General features: G+C 40.8%; 2 protein-coding genes across 2 annotated transcripts in view; one reads left to right on the top strand and one right to left on the bottom strand.

Moving 5' to 3' along the window:
* Positions 1-14,229, bottom strand: part of Gfm2 (GTP dependent ribosome recycling factor mitochondrial 2) — a 45,620-nt gene extending 31,391 nt beyond the window's left edge. The window contains exons 1-7 of the mRNA XM_021180110.3: positions 14,119-14,229; positions 10,045-10,128; positions 9,004-9,088; positions 6,920-6,977; positions 6,298-6,395; positions 3,033-3,158; positions 2,047-2,135 (exon numbers count right to left, since the gene is read on the bottom strand). Of these exons, the coding sequence (XP_021035769.1) occupies positions 2,047-2,135; positions 3,033-3,158; positions 6,298-6,395; positions 6,920-6,977; positions 9,004-9,088; positions 10,045-10,107 (519 nt within the window). The 5' untranslated portion in view covers positions 10,108-10,128; positions 14,119-14,229. The remainder of the gene's footprint in view (positions 1-2,046; positions 2,136-3,032; positions 3,159-6,297; positions 6,396-6,919; positions 6,978-9,003; positions 9,089-10,044; positions 10,129-14,118) is intronic.
* Positions 14,230-14,239: 10 nt separating this feature from the next.
* Positions 14,240-20,806, top strand: Nsa2 (NSA2 ribosome biogenesis factor). Its single transcript, XM_021180113.3, has 6 exons — positions 14,240-14,423; positions 16,273-16,460; positions 16,537-16,687; positions 18,280-18,459; positions 19,953-20,145; positions 20,574-20,806. The coding sequence occupies exons 1-6, from the start codon at positions 14,421-14,423 to the stop codon at positions 20,639-20,641; spliced, it is 783 nt and encodes a 260-aa protein (XP_021035772.1). The 5' UTR covers positions 14,240-14,420; the 3' UTR covers positions 20,642-20,806.
* Positions 20,807-21,000: the final 194 nt, after the last annotated feature.

A 21,000-nucleotide genomic window follows, 5' to 3' on the forward strand; every position in this document is an offset into this window, starting at 1 on the left:
TAAAAAAGCATAAAAAGTCTAATGTTCAGCTTTTTGTTTGTTCAGATAAAATTTATACACAACAAAATCCACAGACTAAGCATATAGATAAGTTTGAAATAAACCTTGTATAACTCAGATCAATACATAGAACCTGCAATCCCTCCAGATTTGCCTCTCAAGCCTGCTGTAAGAAACCAGTTCTGGCCGGGCATGGTGGCACAGTCCTTTAATCCCAGCACTCGGGAGGCAGAGGCAGGTGGATTTCTGAGTTTGAGGCCAGCCTGGTCTACAGAGTGAGTTCCAGGACAGCCAGGGCTATACAGAGAAACCCAGTCTCAACAAACCAAAAAAAAAAACCCAAATTCTTTTATCTAGAATAGTTCTTCAAGATTACCCTTAATCAGTTATGATTCCTACATTAAAACGGTCTTGGTTTTGTTTTATTTCTGAGAAGCTGTAAGTAGTTGTCCCTGACACGTCTCCTCACTTAGATCTCACTAATCATTGTCCTGTGATCAGACAGGAGTCAAACATTTGAGCATGAGTACAGCACGTAGTTGTTTTATCTTTCTTAGGGTACTGTATTGTGTCAATTTGTCCCATTTTTTAAAAGATACTGATTTTTACAACTTAATTAAAATAGTTTAAGGGCAGAACTTATATGAATTATATATTCAACAAAGCCAATTTTGAAGGGCAACTCACTAAAGATAATATAACTCACCCCTATACACAAACCAGGTAGTGGCACACACCTTTAATCCCAGTCCTTAGGAGGCAGAGGTGGGTGGATCTCTGTAAGTTTGAGCCTAGCTTCATCTGCATACATGATACATAATGAGACCCTGTTTGAAGCAATAAAAAAACAAATAAAAGAAAAATAACAAGCATAATTCACTCTACTATCAAAAAGCACTATTAAAAGAGGACTTTCCCAAACCCAGGCACTCATACGTGGTTGGCAGATACTCTGGAAATGAGCTGTAGTCCCTCCTAAGAATCTGTTTTGTTGTTGTTGTTTTTGTTTTGGTTGGTTTTTCTTTTCTTTTTTTTTCTTTAAGATTTATTTATTTATTATTATATGTAAGTACATATAGCTGTCTTTAGACACTCCTGAAGAGAGATCTCATTACAGATGGTTGTGAGCCACCATGTTGTTGCTGGGATATGAACTCAGGACGTTCAAGGAAGAACAGTCGGTGCTCTTAACCACTGAGCCATCTCTCCAGCCCAAATGTTTGGTTTTTCAAAACAGAGTTTCTCTGTGTAGTACTATCCTGGAACTCACTCTGTAGTCCAGGCTATCCTTGAACTCCCAGAGATCGACCTGCCTCTGGCTCTGGGTGCTGGGATTAAAGGTATGTGCTACCACCACCAAAAGGCTAAGAATCTTTACGTTACCTGTGAGGAGATAATTATTCATGTGTCTGTGTATTGCTAGAAGTGCTAATTGTCCTCTCTACACTATCTTTTAAGGATGTTTTTATAGCAAACAATCTACTCAGTATCTCCCTAGGGAGGAAAGGTAGGTTTGCTGACTGCCTTAGAAAATAGACACTGTCCATCCTCCAGAGTAACACAGAGGAGCTAACTGCACAAGAAAAAGTGTTCCATTGCTCTGACTATGCACGTCATGTGAGCAGCTGGCATCTGACTCCTCTCAGGCCACTCTACAGACTGGGATTTGGAGGGATGTTGACTCTCTGGTGGCTACTACATGTAGACTGTAGACTACTGAAGTCCCCTGACCCTCACCTAGTGACTTTGTGACTTTGGACAGAATCCTTGACACTCACACAGAGGAACTCGATAGTTTAAGATCAACAGAATCCCAGGCTCCTCACGGTTCCCCATACCAACACTCATGCATTTTCTACAGAAAACCTAACTTTCCTTCCATTGGGAACAATCTGAGGTCGCACTGCATTATGGAACTGCAGCTTTCTTCCACCCCAGTCTGCCTGCTACGATTTACCAAGGGCTGTAACTGACTAATCCAGATATGCGCTACATTTTAACGTCACACTGCTGCTGCTGCTGTGTTCACTCCAGCCTCGGCTTTACCTCTACACCAGCAGAGGCGTCAAACACGGCCACAGCACCGTCCAACACCCTCAAGCAGCGCTCCACCTCCAGAGTGAAGTCTACGTGACCTAAGGAAAGAAAAGAGACACCTAAAACCATCAAAACCAAACGAGACCAGTCACATGGGCCAGCAATGTCTCTCCCGAGTGTACCCAAGCAAAGTGAGCAATGGACAGGAGTGTCTCAAGAAGCTATTTGCACACCCACATTCACAGCAAACAAAGTGTGGGAGAGACAGTCACCTCCCTGTACCTACATGTTCTGAGCCTAGAGATGCAGTTATGGGCTAAAAAGATTCAGGAAAAAAAGGCGTCTGTTCTAAACATGGACAGACATTTTTTCTTGTCATTATTCTCTAAATAATACAGAATAACAACTATTTATACAGTAGTCACTGGTATTAAGATACTGTAGGCATACAAAAGGATTCATATAGGTTATATGAAAATATATCATTCTATAAGGAATTTAAACATCTACAAATTTTGGTATCTACTATGGTATTCTAAAATCAATTCCTCATGTATACTGAGAGGCAAGTACACACACACACACACACACACACACACACAAAGTATAAAAAAGCCTTAAAAGGAAGAGATTCCTGTTAAGTGAAGGCTTCACACTGACTGAAATAAATAAGCCAATCACAAAAAGGTAACCATGATGTGATTCCACTTACAGGAGGTATCTAGAGCCATCACCTGGAAAGACATGAAGAGCAGAATGGTGGGGAGGGGACAGAGGAGAATTGCTGTTTACTAAAGGACAGTTTCAGTTCTAGAAGACGGAAAGCTCTGGAGATCTGTATTCCAGTGATGTGAACATAGGAAATATGATGAAGCGACACACTTAAATTAATTCAGATAGGAGACTTAATGGTTTTGACCACAATTTAAAAAAAACAACCCACAGAAACAGCCTAAGCGACATAGTTTCTTTGGGATGACAAAGACTCAACGTACCTGGAGTATCAATCAGATTGACTCTATACCCTTTCCAGTCGAGAGTCACAGCTGCTGACTGGATGGTAATGCCCCTTTCTCGCTCTTGAGCCATGAAATCCGTCACTGTGTCTCCATCATCGACATCTAATCAGGAAAAAAAGGCCACAGTTTAATTTAAAGCAAGTCTATCATACTGGGTCTCAGTGCACCCCCAGGATAGCTTCGTATGCTTTAAGAAAAAGCAACTCAAAAGTACTTAGTTCAATACTTAAAATCCTTTGTTTCGCTATATAAAATCTTGGTGAGAGAAAAGCTTTTTCAGCCAGATTAGTAATTGTGTTGTGGAAGTTTCTTTTGTCTTTAAATCGACTAAATTACACATCCTGCACATTAGTGCAAGTTTGATGTTTCTTGCTCCCTATGTGTGCCATAGTACTTGCTAGGAGGCGGGGCAGAGCTCACTCAAGTCCACTCACCAGACTCCCTCCTAACTCTATTCTTATTCCTGCCACCGTGATTGTACTGGTCTGTACAGTCAATCTCACATAACAGAACTACCCTTGCCAGGCTGTCACGAGGACAAGATGAGGCAGGATGCAAAAGCCAGTCCAATCCAAAAAAGCCAGATAGCAGCAACATTGCATTAGGAATAGAAAAACATTCCTCCCAAGTTGCCCTTTACAGAGACTCTCTCACTGCTGTTCTCCACAACAGGGAGTTATCTGCAAATAAGGCCTAAGGACAAGTCTTCAGTATAAACCTGTGCTTAAATCCTAAAAGCTGACTCAAGCCGAGCAGTGGAGGCGCATGCCTTTAATCCCAGCACTTGGGAGGCAGAGGCAGGAGGATTTCTGAGTTTGAGGCCAGCCTAGTCTACAAAGTGAGTTCCAGGACAGCCAGGCCTACACAGAGAAATCCTGTCTCAAACAAACAAAAAGGAAAAAAAAAGAAAAAAGAAAAAGCTGACTCAAATGATTCTTGAATTACACCTTTTCTTTTTTCTTTTTATTTTTTTATTTTATTTTTGTTTGTTTGTTTGTTTTGTTTTGTTGAGACAGGGTTTCTCTGTATCGCCTGGCTGTCCTGGACTTTGTAGACCAGGCTGGCCTCGAACTCAAAAATCCGCCTGCCTCTCCCTCCTAAGCACTGGGATTAAAGGCGTGCACCACCACGCCCAGCTTGAATTATACCTTTTATTCTGATTAAATTTATAGACAACAAATACATGAACGTTATTTTTAAAATTCAAAATTCATGAATATAGGATATCATACCATTATACTAAGTACTTATATCAATAGAAGACCCCAAAATGGCATCTAGCTTCCCATTACTCTTTTTCTCTCATAAGCACACACATACACACACATACTCACACACTCCACACTCACACACACACACACACCAACATTAGGGAATATAAGGAAGTTTATTTGAGACAACTCTAGCTACGCTGTGTGGTCCTGACAGGCCTGGAACTTATGTAGTGCAGGCTGGAACTGAAGCCACAGCGCTCTGCCTGCCTCTGCTTCCCTCCTGCTGGGATTACAGGTGTGTGCGGCCACATTCAGCTCATGATATTTCTTATAATCAACAAAAGAAACTCTAGGTTACCATGCTGAAGAACTTAAATCTAAAATCAGTTCTTAATGTTTCAGACTTTGAAGTATTTCCAATTTCCAGAATAGGAATGCCCAATCAGTAGAGTTCATGAAAATATTTCTAAACAAAACATTCTAGCATCTGGAATATTTCCAATATCTTAATCATATTACATAAAGAATACTTAACCTACGCTGACTGTAAATATACTTAAAACTGGTTACTTTTATAACTTTTAAAAATTGAAACTTAGAAACTTTACACTCACTTCAAGTACCCAAATTGTGGGTGTGAGGGAAGGACTATCATGAGACTTATGAGGCGACAGCAGCATGGCAATGCTCACAAAATGCTGTCAGTCAGATACTCATTAACATACAGTACCATGGAGACCCAGGTGGCCATCTGTTTAAGAACCTACCATCATCTTGATGTTCTTTTCTTTCTTAAGCATCCAATCTGTTATATTTCCAAAGGTCTAGGAGAGTGGCTCCCAATGGGAAACGCATCGTAAGCAGGCCTCTTGGACCCACCTTGGACTCACCAGCATTACTTAAAAACAGCAGGCCCAGGCAGAGGCAGGTGGATTTCTGAGTTCGAGGCCAGCCTGGTCTACAAAGTGAGTTCCAGGACAGCCAGGGCTATACAGAGAAACCCTGTCTCGAAAAAACCAAAAAAAAAAAAAAAAAACAAAAAACAGCAGGCCCTGAGCTGTGCTCATGCAAGTAACAGCTTCAGTTACACTCAGTGACACACACACAGTCACTGACACACGTACTCACAGACCCTTTCACACACATTCATATACTCACCCATATTCTCACACTCACACAGCTCTACTCCCACCCACTCACATGCTCACATGAAAAAAAAAATGGATCAGCTGGGAAGAAGGACTGAGCAGGAGGTGTGGTGGACAAGAGAATATGCATGAAAACACAGCATCTGCACATATGGAGTTGTGAAAGAACAAACGAGGAACACGAAAAAACTGAGGCACATAAAACCAAAAGGCTGCTCTGGGGAGTCATAAGTGTGAGCCCAGTGAGAAGTAACTCCAACGTGCAAAAGCTGTAACTGAGCAGGAGACTGTAGCCCTTCAAAAACAAGCACTGAGCTAAGGCAGAGCAAAATCATCTCCTTCTCCATGTAACAATTGGACATGAACTTTCCAGGTTTTTCCTTCTAGAAATTAGACAATAGAAGTATGTCAACTATGTGGCTAGGGCACACAGACATAGACACACGGACAGACAGACAGACAGACACACACACAGTCATCATCGCCTTCTCTCTCTTCCTCCTTCTCTTCCTTACTGGTAAACTCTATTAACTGGGAAAGTATTATAGCTTGGACTCAGAGCTAGAATGTCCCTTATATGAAACCTGGACACTGTAACTCAGTCTTCTCGCTTGGGTGGCTCTTGTAGAAAGAAACCCCTAATGCTAAGCATGGTTTTGTCCTACAGCCTTCCGTGAGGCCCCTGACAGCCTTGGGGGACTCAGGATTGAGCCGAGCCTCAGACTTTCTGGTGATGCTGCAGCTACCTTATCCTAATGTCACAGTTTAGACCCCAGAGACTCCACGCCGCACTCTAGTTGACGTCTTAACCAAAACCTTTTCCAATGATGCTTTTGCTAGCGGGGTTTGGGGGCAGGAGGCAGGAGGAATCATTCTAACCTCCCAATGATCTTGTGTATCCAGAATAGTACAGAATTCTCTCTGTGGTGGTGGTTTTGCCTGCATCAATATGTGCCATAATTCCAATATTACGAATTCTGTTCAAAAGGGAGGAAAAAGTATGCGTTATGAGGTGCATATTTCAATTAAAATATCAATGCTGTGCAAATTTTAAAGGTGATTAGTACTCCTATTATATATGCAATTATGTACGAAGACAAATACAAAACCTATTTTTTATCTATTATCTGCATACACTAAGTACACACAATAAGGGGGTGCACTATGACATCTCATACATGTGTGTGATGTATTTTGCCCATATTCACCCCCACCACCCTCTCTTGGCCCTTACCCACTTCTGTGTATGTATGCTATCTAACACTATCATTCAGAATAGCTAGGTGATAAAAGGGCTAATCACAATCTTTTAAAAAATCTATATTCATTTTTGTTATATTAAAAATTCTTAATATTTAACCGAGAAAAATATCTTTTGAGATACATACTAACATTTATATAGAAACAACAGAAGTGACATAAGTCACTGGTAAAGCTGTCAGAGAAGACTTGTGAACTTCCTCAAGAGCCTCTCGAAAGCCAGTCTCAGGGCAGTACTTACTTGGCCACAGGAGGGTTAATGATGGAATGAAGAGACTTGACATCACTTCCTACTATGCCTAATAGGAAAAGAATTCAAATTAAACTGTTAAATTATTAAAATTTTTCTTTTAACTTATAAATGAAAACATACAAAATAAATGAAAGCATATACAACATTCCAGATCAAGCTAAACCAAGCTCAAGACCATAGACTGACATAGGATTCATTTTCTCCCAGGCAGGAAGAAAGCTGTGGCTGACGGTACAAGTTCTAGATACAAATTCCTTTTATTAATTCCCACCTACAGAACAACTTTCTAAATCAAATCCTTAAAAACAATACAGATTTTTCTTCCCAGGCAGTAGAGGCTCACGTCTCTAATCCCAGCACTCAGGAGGCAGAGCTAGGTGGATTTTTTTATGTGTTTGAGGCTGGTCTAGTCTACAGAGTAAGTTCCAGGAGAGCCAGGACTACACAAAGAGACCATATCTTGAAAAAAAACAACAACAACCAACAAACCAACAAAAACAAACCAACAAACAGATGCTTTCAATCAGTGACTTATTACATACACCTCTATTTACAGAACGGTAGAATTGGTGTGCATAACAACATGATAGAAGGTAACAGCAGACCCTAAATAAAAGGAAAGACATGTAAACCTGCATTTTTAAGTCTTGACGAATTCCAAGTGAGCAACTGCTAGTGAGCTGCCATGCAGGTCAGAACCTCCTTTCCCTCAGCAATGCCAGCCCGGCGCCATTAGAGATAGCCGGGCAGTCTGCATGCAGTCAGTCAAAAGATGAGCGATCCCAATACTTGCATATAGCTAAGCAGTGTTTCTTCTTTTATTTTATTTCTTTACTGTTTTCTTTGGTTGGTTTGGTTTGGCTTGGTTTATGAGGCAGTGTCTCACTATAAAGCCTTGGTTGGCCTGGGACTTGTGATGGAGGTCAGGCTGGCCTTGAATTTACAGAAACCCTCCTTCCTCGGAATGCTGTAGTTAAAGGTTTGCAGCACAGCACCCAGCTTTTCTCTAAGGTTTTTGAGGCAGAGTCTTGTACCGAGTCCTGCCTGGACTTAAAGATTCTCAAGCCTTCCTTCTCAGCCTTGTTAGTACTAGAGTTTTAATATGAACCACCACACAGTCCTATGGTTATTTCTTACATGAAAAATGTCCACAGTGATCACTCTATGCTAGCTTAAGTTTCAATAATTATACTGAAGGAACAACAGTTTTACTTGTGAATATAATCTCTACTTTTCATGCTATTTAAACCAAGTGTTTTAGATTTCTAAAATAAGATCACTCTTACATTTAAAAAACCCAAGACAGCCAGGGCTACACAGAGAAACCAAAAAGAACAAACAAACAAACAAACAAAAAACTCAAACCCCTCATTGGGCAGTCTAAAGACAAAAGGACAAAGTACATACCACAGTTAAATTAGTAGGTGCAGAGCACAAAAGCCTGCATACATACTAACAATGCATCCCAAGAGATTCATAAATTCTCGTAAGGCAACAGCCAATCAGTAATGTTTCGTTTCATTCTCTGCACATGGTAAACTTGGTGGGAGGAGGCAGCAGAGTGAAGCTAGGTTTCATCAGAACCACTTGTTTCCTTCACACACAGCAGGCCACCAGGAATGACGAGCTCAGTGCCCAGGCATTCCCGAGTCTAGCAGCCATGCCTTGAATCTAAAACAGTCCAGATAAACATGTACCCAAACTTCTTCTAAAATTCCTCAAAGTAAATTATTCTAGTAAATCTCTATTGACAGAAAAGATACTAACATAAAAATCAGCAGTGACCTAAAAATAAGTAGATTCACACACTACACTGGAAGGCAGCTACTAGCCCCACCCACTCCCCCTTGGCTCAGCTCATCAGAAGCCCTGGAGAGGAGGAAGGGAGCTCCCCTGGTGCCCATCCGCCTCACAGCTACCAAAACCCTCCCACCTCATAACCCCATGAAAATAGCCAACAAGTTAAAGCAGTTTGCAAACGTCTAAAAAGCAAGATTCTTCAACCAAAGCTAATGCGAGAAGGAAGACGAGAGCAAGGTTTCAGGTAAACTACAAGGATTTAACATCTGTACCTGGTGCGGAACTGTAGTTTCTTGTAAGAGGCAGCTGAGTCTTTAATCGTTTTAAATTTGCTTTTATTTTGCAGTAACACATGGTCTAGGAGAGACAAAGAGAAATGGACATTAATTTTACTCCAGCGATACACATCAAACATAGAAAACAGAAAATACCTATTCTTGCTGGGTGCAGTGACACATGCCTGTAATCGCAGAAACCAGGAGGCTGAAGCAGGAAGATCTTAAGCCTGAGGCCGGCCTCCACTACAGAACAAGAATCTCTATATACCTTTTCAGTGGAAATACACATTCCTCAAAATGCTGCTTAAGTAATTTTAAACTAGCTAAATGACCTGAGAGCCTCCTGGCAAGGCCTGCATGGCCTGGGTCACAGGCTCTCCAAAGCTCCCTGCTGAGTTCCTGCTGGGGGAGAAGCAGCCCAGTCCCCACAGGTGAGTGACACAAGGCATGGTTCCACCTGAAGATTCATATTTGCAATGCATAATTAAAGTAAGAGATAACAAAATACATAGAGATCTTGTATTAGAATAAAGCTTACAGGGAAGATGCTATCATGAAACATGAGGCAAGTGTCAACCTGCCTCAGAAATTGGCTTCCAACAGCTCTACAGAAAGTTGTACCTCGACTATTTAAGAATGATGTTGTCTCCTGACTTAACGGCACAGAACGTTACTTCACAGGTATTTCAACCTATAGACACACACACACACACACACACAGAATGAGAGAGAGAGAGAGAGAGAGAAGCACACCCTTAGTTAGCAGTGTAAGGGTGAGCATGAAGTACTGCCATTTTTGGAAGAGAGAAAAAACTCCAGCCTCTTCCAAAACACTCGCCATTTTTATTACCTCATGAGAACAGCATTTCATGTTGTCAGATGCTCTTTTTATTGCTAAGAACATCTTTAAGTTGCATTTCCAATTAAATTAAGGTAGTCTGAGCAAACCAAATTTGGAATGATGAGCTGTATACGAAGTCTCTGGTTATAAATATAACTAGTCAAAATACAGCCATTTTGGTAAGAAACACTTACATTAAGGTGCACACTGAATGTTCTCTGATGATTCACCGCAAAAATCCTCCATTTGGTGAACATCGTGGTCCTCTAAAACGTTCTCTATGAAAAAAGAGACGAACAAAATTAAAAAACTAAACATATGTAAGTCAGTAAGGCACATATAAGAAATAGAATTGTGCCGGGCAGCGGTGGCCCATGCCTTTAATCCCAGCACTTGGGAGGCAGAGGCAGGTGGATTTCTGAGTTCGTGACCAGCCTGGTCTACAGAGTGAGTTCCAGGACAGCCAGGGCTATACAGAGAAACCCTGTCTTGAAATACCCCCCACACACACACACACACAAAGAAAGTAACTTACTTAATAATTTTACCTACCAAAACCACAATGCATCATGAAAAAGCAAAACTTTAGCCAGGGCTACACAGAAAAACCCTGTCTCAAAAAAACAAAAAACAAAAAAAGGAAAAAGGAAAACTTTGTATTAAATGAAGTGCACAGTTCTTATTTAAGCTTAAACTGTCCCCCTTTTTTTAAAAAGGCTTAATTCTTAGAGAAAGATATGAAGGGCTGAGAGTTTGGTAGATGCCTATAATCCTGGCACTTGGGAAGCAGAGTGGAGGATTGCCAAATTTTAGGTCACCTGGGCTACATACATAGACTCAGTTCAAAGAAAAACCAAACAAACAAAACTTCAAGATATAATTAAAGTACATTTATTGAAATTTTTAAAAACTACACAGAAATATACGTAAGGTAAATATTTAGAATTAAGTATGATAGATATCTCACGAAACTTGGTAGTTTCTCATTAACAACAAAACTTCTGATTTTTGAAAAATAAATGTGAAAATAAAATACATAAAAGCTATATGAAAGCAAGCTGCCTGCCTCTGTGAATACAGAAGCAGAGCGCCTTTGCTTTGCAAACACTTACTAAGCCTGAGGGGTAGCCTTTGCTTACTCTGTCAAGGGCCTGGGTTTGACCTCAGCACCACAGCAGGCCCTTAGACCCACATTTACCAAGTCTTCCCTGGCCTTAAAATACAAGATCAAAGGTGTGAGAAAATTATCTGCCTAGATCACAGGAGGCAATGCTAAGTCAGTTATGCAGAATTTTCATACTACGTGATTGAGGCCACCAAGATAGCTTAAAAGGTAAAGGGTCTTGCCGCCAAGTTTGACAATCTCAACTTGATCCCTGGGGCACACAGGGTGAAGACAACCGTTATAAGTTGTTCTCTGACTTCTATGCACAAATGCATGTGTTTTCACACTGGCACATCAAGCAAACAAACAAATAAATGAAATACACTTAGTCATGTTAATAAAGTTTAATACATTAAAAAAAAGATGTGACATTTAAGAACAGTCATAAAATGTACTCCTATGTAAGCAGAATTTAAGATGTTACTGTAACTAGCCTGCCATGGTGGCACACACCTTTAATCCCAGCACTTGGGAGGCACAGGCAGTCGGATTTCTGAGTTGGAAGCCAGCCTGGCCTACAGAGTGAGTTCCAGAATAGTTAGGACTACACAGAGAAACCTTGTCTTGAGGAAAAGCAATGTTGCTGAGACATAACAAAGGAAAGGGGATCTGTCAGCACCCACTGGAAACCGCCCTAAATTAGGTTCCTACTCTTGTACTAATTCTATCTTCCCTCCCTAAGAGATGATGTTTCTAGATTGTATCCCAAATGTAATGTCTACATACAATATTTATTATGTACTGATGTCTCCGAAATAACACACTTCATTTGGAATTTGTATCACATCTAACATTTCTGCAAAAGTATGATGTATATCTTAGGTACAGTGTTATTAACACAGCCTTTAACTATGACTTTTGCTTCTCCTCTTTATGCTCAATGGAAGATCTCAAGCTACTAATCTTATTTTTATTACAAAGCTTATTTCAGGCACAAGGAATTGTAAAAGATTTAAAACTTTTTTATGCACATGTGTCCCTATGAATGGATACCGTGTGTGTGAGGGTGACTGTGGTGACAGCTGGGAAAAGAGAAGGAATCAAGCCAGGAAGTGCGCACCTTTAATCCCAGCACTCGGGAGGCAGAGGCAGGTGGATTTCTGAGTTCGAGGCCAGCCTGATCTACAAAGTGAGTGCCAGGACAGCCAGGGCTATACAGAGAAACCCTGTCTCGAAAAACAACGAAACAAACAAACAAACAAAAAAGAGAGAGAGAGAAGGCATCAGACTCAGCTAAAGGGATTTCTTAATCCGGAAGCTGATTAAATACGTGTGCTCAGAGTCTGAAAACCCATTGAGACAAACATCTATTTCCTGCCTGGATGAGTCTTAAAAAAAAAAAAAAAAAATATATATATATATATATATATATATATATATATATATATATGTTTTACTATTAGAAGATTGCTGCTGGACTCTCAGGTCTTCTGAAATCTTGGATAAATCACTATAAATCACTAGAAATTTCATCTTTCATCTATGACAGCACAGATAGAGCATGGGAATTAAACCCACATATTTAATAAAAATTGTGTCTAAAATTACTTTTGGAGTATTTGAATTAAAGCAATGAACAAAAACAATGACTGTGCTCACACAGACTCTAGCCAACTCAAGGGCTACTAGGGGGAAGGGGCTGATGTAAACAAAAATATACAACACCCTACTGTCATTGATGCTGCAGAAAGGAAGGGAAATGGAGCAGTTATGGTGTCAAGGGGGGCGTCACTAAAACTGCGAAATTAAAACTAAAAAAATCTAAAGTAGGTAAGGGAGTCAATGGGGGAAGAGGGAGCGTATCTAGCTTGAGAAATTGCATAATTTACCGCACCTGAAAATACGCGAATGATAATCAGCACTAGCTCTGCTTTAAACAAACAAACAAAGAAAAACATTATACTATGGGGACTTAAAAGATAGTTTGAAGCCCGGCGGTTGTGGTGCACACTTTAATTAATCTCAGCACTCTGCAGGCAGAGAGGCAGAGAGGCAGAGAGGCAGAGAGGCAGAGAGGCAGAGAGGCAGAGAGGCAGAGAGGCAGAGAGGCAGAGAGGCAGAGAGGCAGAGAGGCAGAGAGGCAGAGAGGCAGGAGGCAGGAGGCAGGAGGCAGGAGGCAGGAGGCAGGAGGCAGGAGGCAGGAGGCAGGAGGCAGGAGGCAGGAGGCAGGAGGCAGGAGGCAGGAGGCAGAGGCAGGAGGCAGAGGCAGAGGCAGAGGCAGGAGGCAGAGGCAGAGGCAGGCGGACCTTTGAGTTCGAGGCCAGTCTTGTCTACGAAGCAAGTTCCAGGACAGCCAGCTCTACACAGGGAAACATTATCTCGAAAACACCAAAAAAGGAAGGGAGGTTAAAAAAAAAAAAAAAGTGACAGCTTGACTCCAAGTGCTAGGGGTGCTAGGACTTCTTGAGATGTACTTTTCAATTTTGGTAGTTCCAAATTGGAGACAGTGAACTTCTGTGACTACAGTACAAGGATAAAACTGGGGACTGAAGAGATGGCTCAGAGGTTAAGTTTGGCTGCCCTTCTAGAGGACCAGGTTCAATTCCCAGCAACCACTAGCCCTCCCAACCATTTTTTATGATTCAACACCCTGTTCTGGCCTCGGCGGGCACCAGGCACGCACTACACATTAAAAAAATAATAAGGTGGAAAAACCACACAGATTTCTAAAAGGTAAAAACTGCCCTTAATTACACGGGATTTCTCAAGAGCTTAGGGGGAAAGTCCTGGGCGTCCACAAAAACCAAGTATCTCTTGTTTTCCTGGCCGCTGGCCAGTAGTTTTATTTTCCATATAACATATCTCAACCAATTGTGCATCCGTTAGCAACAGGAGAGACAGAAACAGACTAACAAATCAGTCGCCCTCCATAATGGATGAAGCAACACGTCCGTGACCCGGCAGACGTCCTTGCCGGGGCCCGGAGGCCGGGGAGTGCTCGTCTGGAACCCGCTGTCAGTAGCAGCTAGGAGGTCAGCAGTAGCAGACCAGCAAGACGGCGGCACGCACATGGCGCCTGGCTGGTTCTGCTAGTCTCCGCCGGGGAGTAAGAGAGGAACCGGCCACACGGTACCACATCCCACCGCCTCAGACACCCTCATACCCGCAGAAGGAACCCGCGGATCGCCGGGATTACAACAGCTCCATAAGCACCTTCCGCCCTCTAAGCAGTTCCGGTGGCGCCTCAGCTAAAATTCTCCTGCTGTCAATTTCCGCCCATCTGCCTAGGAACGGAAAGACGTCACGGAACTGCTGTGCGGCGCTTGCACTCCACTCGGCCTTCTTAAAGGACTACCCTTTCCCGTCCCGGGCTGAACGAGGCAGGCTCGTGGACCAGTGACATCCAGAAATTAAGAATCTTTTGAGACCCGGGAGGTCGCGGACCGGTGCTCCGCGGCTGTCATCATGGTAAGGAGGCCTCCTTGGACGCGGGCGACGAAGGGCCTGGGGTTAGCGTGGTTGGGCTGTCGGTGAGAGAGGACCGTAGTAGGCGGAACTGAGATGCCATAGCGTGAGATGCAGCTTCTGGACCCGGAACACAAATCTTGGGATGAGACAGAGTTCACTATAAAAGTCCTGATCTTGCTACCGTGGCGTCAGTGCCAACCTAATGGAATGCAGTTGAGACTTGTGATAATAACTTTATAGTCGCTTCACACCGTTTTAATGCTCAGTATACTATATTCTTTGCAAAAAGCCAAACAGCGAATGAGTTGCGGAACAAAACATTCTCTTTATAGATGAATTACCAGACCTGCCATTCTCATTATACTGGATGTTTCTCTTCAAAGTGGAATGCCATAAACCTTCTTTGTAGTTGCTGCAAAGTTTATTTGATAGCAGTTGAAAACAACACCCATAAGGATTTTGTTACCTAGTTTTATTTTCTCAGCTGGGTTTTGTGTTTGTTTGTTTGTTAGGTTGGTTGGTTTTGAGGATTCAGATATAAGTAAATGCTGACTACAGTTTCATTGTTAACAATGAAACAATTTAAAACACAAAAGGGATCCCATATAGTACTGACAATATGCAAAATAAAACACCAACTTTGGAAGATAACACAGCAGTTGACAGTTTCCATACAAAGATCTGAATTCATCTATATTTATTACAACTTTATTCCTAATCACCAATGGAAAAAAATGAACAGTCCAGATATACATCATATGGTCAATGGATAAAGAAATGAGTTTATATCCACACACTGGGATATGACCAAGGGATATAAAGTACTTAAGAGCTGGTATACACAAAATGGATATATTCTAGTCGAAAAAAGCCAGATGCAAAAGGATGTGTGTCCTGAGGATTCCACTCACTGGGCAGAGTAAACCATACAAATATAAGGTTGAAGATGGGGAAAGAAGACCTTAGAGTAGCACAAAGGAACATTCTGGGGTGGAAAAATCAATATGCCATCTTGAATATAATGGATACAGAAATTTATGATTGGTCAGGAATTACAACTACACACCCACAACTAAAATTGGTAAATCTTGTTTTATGTAAATCGTGTTTTAGTAGAATAACACTTTCCTTTTGGTTTTTCGAGACAGGGTTTCTCTGTGTAGCCCTGGCTGTCCTGGAACTCACTCTGTAGACCAGGCTGGCCTCCAACTCAGAAATCCGCCTGCCTCTGCCTCCCAAGTGCTGCGATTAAAGGTGTGCGCCACCATGGCCAGCAAAATAACATTTTCTAATTTAAAAAGACCTGAAAGTAATTTACCTTATTGTCTAAAGAAAAAAAAGCATTAAATCCTGTAGTAATCTTATATTTTTAGTAGATTTTGAATAAATTCTTTCATTTCTTCCCTGAGAGTCATGCAGATGTAAGCACATGAACATTGTCCAAGATAAAAATATATTTCATTTCATCATATTAAAGTCTTAGAATAGGGCTGGAAAGATGGCTCAGCGGTAAGAGCACTGACTGCTCTTCTAAAGGTCCCGAGTTCAAATGTCAGCAACCACATGGTGGCTCACAACCACCTGTAATGAGGTCTGATGCCTTCTTCTGATGCTTATGTATAATAATGAATAAATCTTTGGGCCAGAGCGAGCAGGGACTGAGCGAGTGGGGCTGACCCAGAGCAAATAGTGGTCCTAAAAATTCAATTCCCAACAACTATCTGAAGGCTCACGACAGCTACAGTGTACTCACATAAATAAAACAAATAAATAAATCCTTAAAATCTTAGAATAATCAATAATGTCAATACTTGCAAAAATTAAAGTAACATTTCTTGAATCATTACAGCCACAAAATGAATATATTGAATTGCACCGCAAACGATATGGATATCGTTTGGACTACCATGAGAAAAAGAGAAAGAAAGAAGGTCGGGAGGCCCATGAACGTTCAAAGAAGGCAAAAAAAATGATTGGCCTGAAGGCTAAGCTCTACCATAAACAGCGCCATGCCGAGAAAATACAAATGAAAAAGACGTAAGTGGGCCCATCTACATAGCATACTGGGGTAATAATTACTGCGCACACTCCGAACCTCTGTGCTTTCTCGTAGTATTAAGATGCACGAGAAGAGAAACACCAAGCAGAAGGATGATGAGAAGACTCCGCAGGGAGCAGTCCCCGCCTATCTGCTGGACAGAGAGGGGCAGTCGAGAGCTAAAGTCCTTTCTAACATGATCAAGCAGAAGCGGAAAGAAAAGGCGGTAAGTAATTTTTTTCGCAAGAGAAATATCTAAATTTGAGGGTCAAGATTTATCTCCAGTTTAATTTGAAACATTAAGGGCAACTATTTGTTCCATTATTGGGATATTGAAAGTCTTAGAATGTTTTTGTGAATCTTTTTATTTCTATTTTGATGAGGATTTCAGACTTGTTATTTTTATGTGTGTTTACCTATGTGTATTTATGACAGCACATGGTGCCAACAAAGGCTAGAAGAGGACGTCTGTTGCCCTGGAACTGAAATTATTGACTGTTAATGAGCTACTGCATGGGTGTTGGGACCTGAACACAAGTTGTCTGAAGAACAGCAAGTGCTCTTAGCAGCTATCTCCAGCCTAATTTTGTAAATTTAGTTTGATAGAAACTTGCTGTCTTGTCACCAAGGTTGGTGTATCCTGGTGGAAAGAATTTTAGAATTTAAGTTTGAACAGAATCTCTCAGAGGGAGCTGTGGATAGAGCTCGGTTGACGGGCATCTGCCCACCTAGCATGTCTGTAGCCCCAGCACAGGGGCTCGGGGAGGCGGGAGCATCACAGGTCTAAGGTCATTCTTGGCTACATAGCAAGTTTGAGGCCAGCTTGGTCTCCATGAGTCCTTGTAAGCCATTAGAGTGTCATACATCTCTCATTTAAGAATTAATTAAAAACAAGTTCAGTACTTAATGACTTACATTTGAAAATCTTAATGCTGTGCCATTATAGAGAAAAACACAACTTTTTTTGGCCTTGCAGTGTCAAATTTGGTTCCAGTAGAATTTTACACACCCTTTTACAGTTACTGTCAAAACTAACTAAAATTCTGCCCCGATACAGAAAGACTATAAATATTATTTTTAAGTTCCTGTGAGTAGAATTAAGAAATCTAATTGGAAAATACACAGTATTAAAATCTTTTTTCAATTTGTAAATATCCTAATTATAATGGTCTGACTACTGAAGACACTAGTGGATATCTACTCAGTGAATATGTTGAATTAGTCTGATTGCAGATAAGAGACTAGAGTCCCAGGGGCTATAAATCATTATTGGCGGCAATGGATTGTGAAGTGATGGTACATCCTCGAACCCATGTCTTAGTAATATTAGTCCAGAAGTCTTTCTACTGCCTTACACTGCTATAGCCTTAGGGGCTTTGTTTTTGTTTTATGTGTCTGTTTATTCTGGGGCGCTACAAAGCATATGATGTTACTAGCAGTCTTAAAGTCTATTTTAGGGAAAAATACAAAGAGATGAAGTGGAATGAGTCCTCTCATATTCTGCTTATAACTAGAAACAAGCACATACCCTATTATTTACAAGTCACTGCCTTATAGGTGTATATTTTTGGTCTGTAACAAGATATGAAGAGATTCTAGGTTAACCAAACCATTTATTTAAAGTGCCCATGACATCCAGACTTAGCTGGTTTTGCCAATTATGGCTTATGAAGACACAGCACGGACTCCTCCAAAACAGCTGAACTACAAAAGTGTGTTGAATGATTATGGGAAAGTAAATCTTTTTTTATGACCAAAAAACACTTGACTTATTCTTTTTTTTTTTTTTTTTTTTACAATATCAACCTACACTTTTAGGGAAAATGGGAGGTCCCTCTACCCAAAGTTCGTGCCCAAGGAGAAACAGAAGTATTGAAAGTTATTCGAACAGGAAAAAGGAAAAAGAAGGCATGGAAGAGAATGGTTACTAAAGTCTGCTTTGTTGGTGATGGCTTTACAAGAAAACCACCTAAATATGAAAGATTCATTAGGCCTATGGTAAGTCTCTATAGGAGTGCAATGACCTAATGTTAGCCCCTTGTAAAGCTGGATAAAGTATATTACAATTCCCTGAAATTATAAAAATTGGCGTGAAAAACAGCTTGAACAATATTTTGTGCTATTTTTCCATGAATCTCAGCTGAATCTTAACGTCAGATTCATAACAGATTTGAAATGATTTTGTATAACAGTTTGCCAGTGAATACTTGTATTTAAACATGATGCATTAGACTCTTTATTTTATAGTTATATATTCCTTATTCAATAAGTAAGCTGCTATATGCCTGAAGTGCTAGGCCTCAAACACGGGCCTTTGTGACAACTCATTAGACAGGGAACATTGCTTACATTTGGTCTTAGCCAGAAGACCAAAGAGCATTGGACTGTTGAGCTAAGATTTAGTGAGGTGAATGTCTTTTTTTTAACTGCGTTTGAAAACATCTATTTGTAATTATTTTGTCTTTATAAGGTAGCTAGATTCCTACTGAGAGCAGTGTGATTATCTCCCACACCTAAGCTCTCCCACACCCCTTAGTTTCTCCTGCTTTGAAAAGCAGGACTTGAACAGGAATGCTGGTGCTGTTAATCCTAGCATTCAATCTGAATAATTTGTAATGGATTCAAATGCTGTAGTCACTGCTAACAGCCATGCTCACTTGAAGAGTGCAATTTTTCCCTCCCCCAATTCAGTTACTGGCCAGAGACTGTCTGGCTGCAAAGCCCAGAATAGTCCTGGACTATATACTATTGATTCCCTTGATTTTGTATTCATAATTTTTGAAGTACATTTTAATATCTTTTTTCTTTCCAGGGAAGAAAGGTTCTCACAAATATTCCAAAACAAGGAATCTAACACAATTTTCCTTGCATTCCTACCTAAGTAAAATGAAGGCTAAAGGCTCTGAAATGTAAAGTTCTGTGCTTACAGGGCCCCATCCAGGTGACATCTGTGTAACAAGGTCCTCTCTATTCTCCAGTCTTTGAATCATGTTACTTCCTACATAAAGAAGGCTAAGAGCCTACCATTCCTGTTTCTTCCCCATCTTTCAAGGTGGCTGGTATTTCAATTCCTGAAATTGGAACTTGTAGGTTTGATTCTATTTACCATGTATTATTTGACCTGGAAACAAAACTCAAGGCTGTATATAGACCTTGCTTCATCATTGACTGTGAAAATAGAGGGCTTTTATACGGTTGTCATGTATAAATGAGCCACTAGTGAGTTATGGCCGTTTGGCATATTTCCTTCAATAAGTATGATGAGAAAAGAAAAATACAAGCATTGACATAATGGTCGTACATGGGATAACCCATTTTGGATTGCGTGTGCTTCTTCCTGTCCACTATGCGATTTTAAGTCTGTAGAATAGAAATGTATTTCCTCTGACGTTTTAAGACAGTAGTCATCCCCTAGGAGAGATGATTAGAAAAGGTGAGGATTCTAAAGACCCTACTCACCATTTGGATGCATTCTTATGTTTGATTTTTAGGGTCTACGTTTCAAAAAAGCCCATGTCACACACCCTGAGCTGAAAGCCACCTTTTGCCTGCCTATTCTCGGTGTGAAAAAGAATCCATCGTCCCCGTTATATACAACCCTGGGGGTGATCACCAAAGGCACAGTGATTGAAGTGAATGTGAGCGAGCTGGGCCTTGTGACACAAGGAGGCAAGGTGATTTGGGGTAAGTACAAATTTAAGTCTGGTGTTGCTTTTCTGCAGTGCTTTTCTGAGTGTTGAAAGTATATAACAATTTTCAAATACAGAACTTCAGCAGCTGGGCTGGAGATATGAGGAACGACAGTCTCACTGATTTAGTTCCTACTTTTATTGCTCAGATGTTTGAAAATGAAGATACGTTTTAAAATAGGTGTTACACTGATTTGAAAATCATTTAGGAAAAGAAAGTCACTGTAAAAGTTAACAGTAACATAATGTATTGATAAAATGGAGCTGGCTGCCATTTGTGAACGTAACTTATTCTTGAATTAGCTGACCTTCTGCTCATTTCTTATATGAACATGGTATTTAGAAATGTAAGATGAAAAAAGTTTTCTTCTTTAAACTGATTTTTGCTAACCCCTTTTCTTCCTTTGGTTTGGTTTTCCTTAGGAAAGTACGCCCAAGTTACCAACAATCCTGAGAACGACGGGTGCATAAATGCGGTCTTGCTGGTCTGACAGTGACGTTACTCATACATGTCATTCCACAAACTACTGAAGACCACACCCTGTCAGGAAAACACCGTCACTGGGGTCTTTCTGAACCACCGAGCAGCCTTACCCCATGTGCAGTCAATCAAGTATTTACTAAGTTGTAAAGGAAAATAAAACTGCCCAGTTTGACAGTTGGTCTTTAGTTTGGGGCATAACGGTTTACATGTTAATAAAATTTAGTGACTGAGTAGCAAGGACACAGAAGCATACTAAAAACTATGTATGCAGCAACACAAGTCTGTCACTATTGAAAAGCCATCAGTATAGTTGAAAGTTCCTGTAAAGGTCAAGTATTTTTCATTGTGTTGCCATTAATCCTAAAA

This window comes from Mus caroli, unplaced genomic scaffold (assembly GCF_978045245.1).
Source record: "Mus caroli unplaced genomic scaffold, Mus_caroli_1 scaffold_15, whole genome shotgun sequence".
Classification (NCBI taxonomy): Eukaryota; Metazoa; Chordata; class Mammalia; order Rodentia; family Muridae; genus Mus; species Mus caroli.

What these genes read in the sequence shown, in the direction of transcription:
- Nsa2 (XM_021180113.3), top strand. An exon ending in AGAAGCGGAAAGAAAAGGCG is followed by an intron (nt 16,688 to 18,279) that starts GTAAGTAATTTT and finishes CTACACTTTTAG; the next exon opens with GGAAAATGGGAGGTCCCTCT. An exon ending in AGGAGGCAAGGTGATTTGGG is followed by an intron (nt 20,146 to 20,573) that starts GTAAGTACAAAT and finishes GGTTTTCCTTAG; the next exon opens with GAAAGTACGCCCAAGTTACC.